At 47.6% G+C, this 10322-nt stretch overlaps 1 protein-coding gene across 1 annotated transcript; it reads right to left on the bottom strand.

Moving 5' to 3' along the window:
* Nucleotides 1–3145: 3145 nt before the first annotated feature.
* LOC115901086 (PWWP domain-containing DNA repair factor 3A-like) lies at nt 3146–6846 on the bottom strand. Its single transcript, XM_030943406.1, is given in 5 exon segments — nt 3146–3357; nt 3958–4087; nt 4438–4586; nt 4589–4698; nt 6734–6846. Coding segments are annotated over 5 exon segments (714 nt in total).
* Nucleotides 6847–10322: the final 3476 nt, after the last annotated feature.

Here is a 10322-nt window from a genome sequence, read left to right as displayed (position 1 = left end):
GCAATAAGTAACTCCCAAGTCCTTTGATTATTTTGGGGGAGCTTGAGGGGCTTTTGGAGTTCAGGTGAGTTTGGTTTTATTTCTTTTTCCAGCTTCTGTGATTGATCAAGCCCTGGTCTCCACCACCAGCCCACAACCCCCCCAAAATCCCTATATCTATGCAGACACCCCACTCCTGGTGAGGATCCATAGATCCACAGGCATCTAAATCACCTCTCCACGTGTCCTGCAGGCACCATTCACCTGCCCTTGCCTGTGGTTTGCTGCTTGTCCCTCAGAACAAGGAGGGCTGCCCATCCCAGGCAGGGATGCGACATCTCTGCCTCATCCCTGCTCCCCCATTCCCTCCCCAGCAGCCCATCTTTATACAAGCAGCATTTTCCCTTTGTTTCCCCTAAATTGCAGACTATTTTATTTTTCCAGGCTGCCTCAAGCTTGTTTTGAAGTCCCAGCCCATCCTCCAGAGCGCTCCCGGTCCCTCCCTCCTCGCTATCATTTGCAGCTGGAAGAAGCAAATTCTCTATTCATGCAAGTAATTATTAAAAAAATATTTTGAGCAGCACCAGGCCTGGGACAGATCCCCAGGGAGTCCCAGGCTGTGTATCTCCTCGCTTTGCTGGCAGATCATAAATAACTGCTGTGAGCAATGTTCCCTCCTTGCAGCACTGCTTTCCTCCAGTGTCATCCGTCCCTGCCATCCTCCCTCTTCCAGCTGTGCTGGAGCTGCAGGGATGTGAGCAGGGGCTGGCTGGTGTTTCAAATATAATTTGAGCTTCAGCTTCTGGATTTGAGTCTTATAAAACCTTCCTGAAGGTGCCCATGGTGTGTTTTCCATTCCCACCCTTGGAGCCTTGGTGTTTCTAAACCCCACTGCAAATTTAGCTGTGAAAAGGCTGAGCTTTCTGTCTGAATTTAGGCTGAACTTTCTACCCTGAGACTCCTCTTTGAGGCCTTGACATCACCCCTGTGTCCTTAGGATCACAGAATTAGGGAAAACCTTGTGTTGGAAGGGACCCTAAAAGTTCATCTGCTCCTGCCCCCCTGCCATGGGCAATGAACTTTCTCTGCTGAATATTTCAGCACAAATACCAGCAGGTAATGGGGATTTTTGGCACTTACATAAATCAGACTATTTCTGTGGGATCTTCATCCTGGAATTTTTCTTACTTTTATTTTTTGTTGTTGTTTTTTTGGGGGGGGGTGTTTTGTGGGTTTTTTTGTTTTTCTGAGTTTTTTTTTTTTCTGTGTGGGTTTAGGTGGTTTTTTGGGGTTTAGTGGTTTTGGTTTTTGGGGTGTTTTTGGTTGGTTGGTTTTGGGTTTTTTTTTGTTTGGTTTTTTTTGTTGTTGTTGTTGTTGCTGTTTTTGTTTCGTTTTGATTTTTTGTTTTTTGTTTGGGGCATTATACAACATGGCTTAGTCAGGGGAGGAAAACTCACTGGATGTTTCCTGTATATGAATATTTCCAGAGTAAGATGGTTTCTTGTCTCTCACATTACCAATTTCACAGAATCCCAGAATGGTTTGGGTTGGAAATAACATTAAAGATCATCCCATTCCACCCCCTGCCATGGGCAGGGACACCTTCCACTACCCCAGGTTGCTCCAAGCCCTGTCCAGCCTGGCCTTGGGCACTTCCAAGGATCCAGGGGCAGCCACAGCTTCTCTGGATACTCCTGTTTTGATGGATCCTGTGGATTTCAGGGACCTAAAAGCCACAGGGGGGGAGAAGGGATGTAAGATTTGATCACAAAGGGGCTGTGATATTACTGCAGTTCCCATGTGTCTGCTTTGCAACTCCAGCACTTCCACAGCAGCTTTAAAATCAGGATTATCTACAGAAGAAGAAGTAATGATCTGTTCTAAGAAAACAGGTAAAGGCAGGACTGATAATGGGCGGTTTGAAAGGTGGGGGCTTCATTTTGTGCTGCATCCCTGAGCAGAAACTCCTATTTGGGGCAAAGTTTCCCCAACTCCCTGGAGACTCTCTTGAATATTAAATGCATCTCTGGGTATTTCCTGTAATTCTTGATAATTATTTCAATCAAGGTATCAATTTGTGACTTCCTGACTAATGAAAAGCTGCTTCTTGCTGCATTCTCCTTTGATATGCAAAGCTGCCTTGGAGCTGCCAGCGCCGTGCTGGGCCCGCCCTGCAGATCCACACCTGGCAGACCCAGGGGTGACAGCAGCGCCCTTCAGAGCTGCCACAGGAATCCCACCCTTAACTTGGCACACAGGAACCATTCCATCCACCTTTGCACTGTGTATTGGATGAGGGATGAAGTTTATTGCTGATTTAAGTTTATGGTTTATTTATTGGTGAAGGCTGCAGTGCTGAGCAGTGATCCAAGAGCATCTCGCTGTGTTTGGGAGAGTCTGCTCCAGTGACTGCCCCATTTTTCTGTGGGTTTATCAAAACTCTTGCTCTTTTCCAGAAGCAAAAGGAGGTAACACACTCCAAGAGCAGGTTTGGAGTATCCTGGTTTAGTGGGAGGTGTCCAGGCAGGGGATGAGCTTTAATGTGGAGGCCCTGGGGGGCATCCCCTGAGTTACACCCCATTGACTCCTTCCCCTGTTCCTATATCTGTTCCTATGTTCCTGGGCCCCTCCCTCCCATATTACCTGATTGTCCCTTATCTTCGTACTGCCCCAAGATCAGGGTCAGGCCCCTGGAGAGAGAAAGCTGGACCCTGAATGTGCCTGGGACCTGACCATCTCACCACCTGACCATCACACCTGAATTAAACATCTGTGGATATTCTGCAAAAGCCCTTTTTGCTTCTTTACCTTGAATTTTACTAGACAAGCAAGGAGATCACATTTCATTATCACAGAGAAATGCTGTTTGGAGCATCCTGGTCTGGTGGGAGGTGTCCAGGAGGGCACTGATGGGTGAGGATCCTGAACACAGCGAGGCCACGGGAAGCAGCAAGGGCTGGGAGCAGAGGATTTGGGAATTTACACACAGACTTTACAAAGAATGCCATGTTTTATACAAATCACCAATGGTTATTTACACCTGGTGGCCTCAGGACAGCCTGGGCCACTCCTCAGCTCTCCACAGGCTCTGGCTCCATCCTGAGCTTTTTGTTTCCCAGGACTTGTTCATCAAAGATCTCTCTCTCTTTTGCTCACATGTGATTCTTTAATCTACTTCTGCCTTCTCATAATCGATGCCATCCACAGCAGCAATGGCACAGATGATGGCCTCAGGTAAAAAAAGCACATCTGAGATTAATCTGATGCCATCCCCCAGGATCTGCTGCAGGTTCTTGGTGCCCATCTCCCTGTACACCTCCTTCAGCTACCCAACCACCAGGTCCAGCTGCTCCTCATCCTCCAAATAAGTCTCCACACAGGTTTATGTACCAGCTGGAATTTCTTCAGCCAGCAGGATTGTTTCCTGTTGGGGTGTTGTGAGGGTCCCCAGGACAAGGTGAGAGATGAGAATCTGACTCCAAGTTCTTAGAAGGCTGATTATTATATTATATTATATTATATTATATTATATTATATTATATTATATTATATTATATTATATTATATTATATTATATTATATTATATTATATTATATTATATTATATTATATTATATTATATTATATTATATTATATTATCACATCATATCATATCATATCATATCATGAAAATGATATGCTAAAACTACACTAAAGAAAGAGAAAGGAGACATCAGAAGTCTAGAAAGGAATGAATAATAAAAACCTCTGACAGACTCAGAGAGCCCCACACAGCTGGACTGGGATTGGTCATTAATTAAAAACAATTCAGATGGAACCAATCAAAGATGCATCTGTTGGTAAAGCAACCTCCAGACCACATTCCAAGAAATCAGATAATTATTGTTTGCATTTCTTTTCTGAGGCTTCTCAGCTTCTCAGGAGAAAAATCCTAGTGAAGGGATTTTCCATAAAACATCATGGTGACAGTTTCCCACTTTTCAAGATCCCCAGGAGATTCTCTTCAGCCCCTTTGGTCTTCACCATGAACTCCACCAGCTTCTTGTTCTCCCTGTCCCTGGCAGCTCTGGTCCTCTCAGGGAGGAGTTTCCTCAGGGGTTTCTGTCTCTGTAGGACATAAAATAACACAGTGTGGACACGTAGCTTTCTGATGGTAAAAAGAGCACTTTTAATTTCTGACTCTAGCATTTATAGATTTCCAGAAGTGACAGTGGACTGGAGGGTGACAGTGCCACCTCTCCAATGACACTGGACAAACCAACAGTTCATCAAATTTCTGCTCCTCCAGAAAAGAATGTAAAACTATGAGTTACTTACATAAAGCGGATGAGAAAGCTCGTTACAAGAATGTAAACATCAGAAGGCTTAGAAAAACTTAAAAAATCAGGGCAACAGGTGTCTGAGGAAGACTGTCCAGCCCCTTCCTCCCCTGTGTTTGGGAATGCCATCTGCAGCACACTCTGGAATCCCTCTTTCCTCACTGGGTAGCTGATGGCAGCAGCAAAATACTCCAGGAAGGAGTTGGTGGTAAAAGAATGACAGCCCACTGGGATCTGACAGTCCAGGATCAGCTGGAGGCACCACTGGATTTCCCTGGAATAGTTCCCATGGCTCCTTCAATGAGCTCCTGCTTCTCCCCACAGTCAGAGTGCTTCAGGCTCTTTAGGGACACTGAGGAACCTTTTTCCTTCTCATTTATGGTGCCATCTATGAAGAGTCTTCTGGCGCTTCCTCTTCTTCACTGCTTTCACCACTCTGGCCAGTGTGGATACCACCACAGCTTGCACCACGCCAGCATCCCTTCCTCGAGGAATTTGGGTTCTCAGTGGGACAGAACACTTGGGAAATTTTCCTCCTCTTTGGTGAAATTTTAAGGTTCCCTCCAACCCAAACCACAGAACTCCATGATCTTTATAATTTGATCATAATCTCACATTCACTGATCTCATCGCCTTCAGGATTTGCTGTCCCTGGTTCATAAGGTTTTGTTTTGTCTCCCTGCTCTGTGCACAGAGCTCACCATGCCCTAATATGAAGCCCAGACTCACACATTAAAGCAGCACAGACTCAGAAAAATATAAAAGCTGAAACCTGAGGCATCAACAGGATGAGGGGGAATGGCTTCAAACTGAGAGAGAATAGGTTTAGATTGGGTATTAAGAATAAAGTGTTGGCTGTGAGGGTGGTGAGGCCCTGGAAAAAGTTTCCTGGAGAAGCTGTGGCTGCCCCTAGATCCCTGGAAGTGTCCAAGGTGTAAAGCAGCTGCCCCATCCCAGTGGTCATTTAATTGTTCTTTCTTCTTCTCCATCACCACCACGCTCCCCTTGGAGATCAGGGCTGCAGAGTTATTGAAACGAGAGCACATCAAGGTTTCCTGCAGCAGCAAAGTGATGCCCTGAGCATTGGATGTGTGCAGGGAAGGCTGAGAAATAACAATTTCTTGTCTCTTTTTAGCTGCCACCTTGAGCACTCCTTGGCCACACGCTGAGCCAGTGATTTCTGGGGGCAGTCCAAGATCTCAGCTCGTGGTGCCAGTCCCAGCCTTGGCATAGCACGAGAGTTGCTCAAATCTTTTTTTCTCCAGATGCTTTACTTTATCTATTCCTATATCAAAGCTTGTTTGCTTTGCTATCAAAGCTTGCTTTTCAGCTTTTCCCGTTTTTTTAAGAGCCTTTTGGAGTTTCTTGCCCTCAGCGTGGCACTTGATGCCCTCAGAAGGTCTCTCCTGCAGAAATGGAGATGTGGGGCTGCTCTTGCTCCTGCAGGTTGTGGGTGAGGATGTTGAAAAACCCCAAACTCAATCTCTGCTGTACCACACCCTGGACTCATTTCCATCCCAAGAAATGACTGTTGAAACCTCTTGCTTTCTGTCTTTTTCACCAGTTTTCAAGCAACAAAAGGATCTTTCCTCCAGTCATGTGGCAACATCGTTTCTTTAATTCTACGGTGAAGGGCTTTAAAAACAGAATAAAATAAGTAAAATCCTATTATTTTCCCACCTAGATAATAGAATCTCCATGTGCTTTATCAGGAAAAGGTTTGATTTTACTAAATTTACTTTTGTCCAGTGCCCTGAATATCACAGGGGTTAAATTGTTCGTGCAGCAAAGCAGTAGCCAATAATGGCTGGAGAAAGGCCTGGTGGGAGAATAAAAATATTTCATTCCCCAAAATGTTGAAACTGCCAAGTCAAGTTGTTAATAGAGATTGTTCCTCCAACACAACAGCAGTGAGGACAACTTGGCTTGGGCTGCTTGGCTTGGCTCAGCTCGGTGCATGCCGAGCACAGACCTTGGTTGTAAAACCTGCTCTTAAATAACTCTCAAATCAACCCTTTTCCACCCAAAAGGAAGACCTGGCAATGCTCTGCTGTAACTCATCCAAAGGGATGAGCAGAGCCAGGTCCAAAAGCAGGGTCATGGCAGCTGCTCCGTGATCTCCTCATCTGTAACACATTTAGGTGACCCACCTGTCCCTGGATCCCTGGAAGCGCCCAAGGCCAGGCTGGACAGGGCTTGGACCAACCTGGGACAGTGGAATGTGTCCCTGCCATGGCAAGGGGTGTAAATGAATGATCTTCAAGGTTCCTTCCAGCCCAAACCATTCTAGAATTCCATGAGAACATCCCCCAAGGCCCCAGTTGTAATGAGTCTCGCCGCTAACGATGTCTGCCAACATCAGCACAGCTGGGGATGCGCAGACGCTGAAGCCACGCTGAGCCAGGCAGCGTGCACAGACACAGCACAGCCTCACCTGGCTCCAGCTCTGCTAGCCAAGCAGTACTTCTCAAAGTCCAACAGCTGGGCAGATGTTTGGGCTGTGGTGGATGCAGCTGCAGTGTGGGGCACTGTCAGGATCCAGGACATCCCTCTGGCTGTCCCGAGCAGCCAGGACCCCTGCCAGGGGGCTCAGGGACCCTGGCACAGAGCCCAAGATGCCCCTGTGGTTTTGATTATGACCCATGGAGCAAGTTACCAACCTTAGATGAAGATCTGCAAGCCATGACAAATTAAGTAGAATGATAGTGAATTTATCACGGGGTGAAAAAAGTAGATTTTGGGGTTTTTAGAATGGGGATTCAGGGGGCAAAATGGAGGAATCTGGGCATGTCCAGCCTTTCTCCTTCTTCTTCTTGGCCTCCATCTTCTGCTGTGATGTTGGCACTTTTAAATTGGTTTAGAGTAGAAGCTCACTGTCTAACATAGGTGATAGGTATTGGGAAGTAATTGTAAACATTGTACACGTAGTTTTTAGTATAAAAAGATAACCCGGGGGCAGGCAGAGTGCCTCTGACTGTCTTCCTGAGCAGACCTCGGCAGGGCAGGAGAAAGAATTTTATAGATAAGATACAATAAACAACCTTGAGACTGAGAAATGAAGAGCTCTGACTCCTTCTTCAAGCACCGGGCTGGGTAAAGAGACTTTCTAACACATCTCGGGGTCACTCTGAGAAGCTAAAGATCCCAACAGGCCAGGAGCCTGCCCCAGTGTGGGCTCCCCACGGGGTCACAGGGTGCTTTGAGCATCCCCCAGCTCCAGCATGGGCTCCTCCATGTCCTGCAGGTGGATCCATGGGCTGCAGGGGCGCTCCACGGGCTGCACCATGGAATTTTAGGGGAATCACAGCTCCAGCACCTGCAGCAGCTCCTGCCCCTCCTCCTGGGGGTCTGCAGGGCTGTTCCTCTCACATATCCTGACTCCTCTTGATGCCTTGTGCAGGCTGGCCTAGAACAGAGGCTGGACAGAGTTAAAGAATAAAGCAGGGATTTATTGAAAGGCCTCCATGGATGCACCTTGGGCAGCACAAGAGCCCAGCCAGGGCTGCACCCAAGATGAACCAAAATGGCCCCAAAATGCACGAGCGCTCCCGGGGTCTCTCCCTTGGATCAGTTCTGCTCCATTTGCATCTTGCAGTTCATTGTCCCATTCCAGCTTTAGCCCATGCAGTCCCACCCTGCTTGTTTTTCTCTCTCCAGCCCACGGTGGAGATTTGGGCTGAGATTTGGATCATTTGTCCTTGGTGCCCAGCTGGAGCAGGAATTGTTTTGTCTCCCTGCTCTGTGCACAGAGCTCACCATGCCCTGATGTGAAGCTCAGACCCACACACTAAAGCAGCACAGAATCTGAAAAATATAGAAGTTAAACCTGAGGCCTCACTCTCTCTGTCTCCAGCTGCAGGGTTTTTTCCCACTTCCTAAATCTGTTTTCCCCAGAGGTGCTGCTCCCATCTCTGATGGGTTCAGCTTTGGCCAGACTGGGTCATTCCTGGAGCTGGCTGGAATTGGCTCCTGCTGGACACGAAGGAAACTTCCAGCAGCTTCTCACAGAAGCCACCCCTGTAGCCCCCCACTACCAAAACCTGGTCACCAAACCAAATTCACTCATCCCAGCATTTTTTCATTAATTCTTAGATCTTCTCATTGCTGTGCGCTAACTCAAAGGTTAAAACTTCCTAACATTGGTGTTACCAAACATCAAATTAAACCTGGTGATTACAAAATTGGTAGGAAAAAAGGCCTATAATTCAACATGAGCCTCTGTGAATTAAAACCTGGCTGCTGCCGGATCCAGAAGATACCCGTGGGTGGATAAATTCTTGGGTGCATGAAAAATACAGAAAAATACAAATTCACTGGGGTTTCTATGAGTCAGGGTCATACTTACAGTGTGGATTCCCCTCCCTGCCTCAGCCAAGCAGAGGTAAAAGTTATTCGTGGTGGAAATACCACCTGCCACGGGGTAGAGAGGCTTTTGCAGCTTTGGGAGGTGGTGGTTCCATCCCAGGCAGCAGATTCTGGGTCAGCCAGGGCCGGGATTTGCAGCAGTGGATGGATGGGCTTGGCACAGGCATCGTGCTTGAGAGTGGAGTAACGTCTTCCCTGCTTGGATCACAGCCCTTCCACGGCCCAGGGCAGGATAAACACCAGCACAGCCACTGCTGGAAGGGGAACAGCTCAGGGGGCTTCACCCACCTCCCCACCCAACCCTCCTGAACCTGCTCCCCACCCCACGATGGGAGGGTTTCACCTGGACCCAGCCAGCCCTGCCTGGATCATCACTTTTCTTTTTAAATGTTTTTTTTTTTGTTTTTTTTGTTTTTTGTTTTGTTTTGTTTTGTTTTGTTTTTGGTTATGGGTGTTTGGTTTTGTTTTGTTTTGGTTTGGTTCTTTTTTTTTTGGTTTTTGCTTTTTTTGCTTCCCCCCTCCCCGGTTTGGAGGCAGAAGTGAGAACTCCGAGAGGAAAAAAAAAAAACCAAGGAAAAAAGAAGAGAAGAATCGGGGTCAACACGAGCAGCAGTATTTCAGTCGTCCTTTGAGAGCTTGTCTATACTCACTGTGGGTGTTCTCCTTGCAAGCACTGAGCAGGAGATGTTTTCCCTTAGTAGGGCAGGATCCTGTGCTCGGCCCTCCTCGCCTGGCCATAAAAGGGCAGCGTTTTCTGCAGGACCCCCAGATCCTCCGAGGGCTGACGGGTTTTTGGGAAGGGGCCTGCCCCAGCACTGCTTGCTTTGGACCTCGCAGCCCTCGTGTTAGTGCTATTTTGGCTCCTTCTTTTCTTGTGCCTTTTGTTTTGTTTCCCTCCTCCTCCTGCTCCTCTCAGGAGGTTGGAGGGAGAGAGGCCAGACAGCCTCCAGGAATGTTCTTGCTTCCCCTATTTTTTATTCTTTCTTTCTCCCTCCCTTGGCCTGATTTGATCCCTTCTTTTCCATGATCCTGCTCAGAAAACCAGCTGCTGAATGAAAACCTCTGGCCTATGTCCCTAACCACGTCCCCAGCCTCCATCCTGTGTCCCAAGGGAATCTGGAGGGCTCTTCCCTCCTGCTCTGTCCAAGCCCTGACCCTCTCAGGAAGGGGGGACACCACAGAACCTCATCTCACCATCTCCTGGAGCACCCCTCCACAGGAATTCCAGCCTAGAGGAGATGCTCAGCAGAGCACAGCTGTAAAACCAGGGGATCCAAGGCAGGCAGAGCCGTGGTTCCACCTTGGAATTCATCATTCCAGGTCCACCTGGGTCTTCACAGAATCATTTAGGTTGGAAAAGACCCTCGAGGTCACCAAATCTGACCTTTAACTACCAGGCACTGCCACATCCACCACCAAACTCTGTCCCCCAGTGCCCCATCTGCACAAACACCTCCAGGTTCTTCTGTGGTTCCTCACAAACCCAAAGCTCCCTGAGCTCTTACAGGGTCTCAGCTTTCTTCTCATCCCTTGTCCTTGATGACACTTCCTTTGGGGAAGTCTGAAACCATGGAAATGCAAATGGAAATACCAGTTGTCAATTAGACCAAGAAAATAGAAACCTCTCCTGGTTGCCCTAAACATTTTCCTCTGTGTTG

The sequence above is a fragment of the Camarhynchus parvulus genome, chromosome 2 (assembly GCF_901933205.1).
Source record: "Camarhynchus parvulus chromosome 2, STF_HiC, whole genome shotgun sequence".
Classification (NCBI taxonomy): Eukaryota; Metazoa; Chordata; class Aves; order Passeriformes; family Thraupidae; genus Camarhynchus; species Camarhynchus parvulus.
The sequence above is the reverse complement of the archived record's forward strand: the minus strand, read 5'-3'. Positions and strand labels throughout refer to the sequence as shown.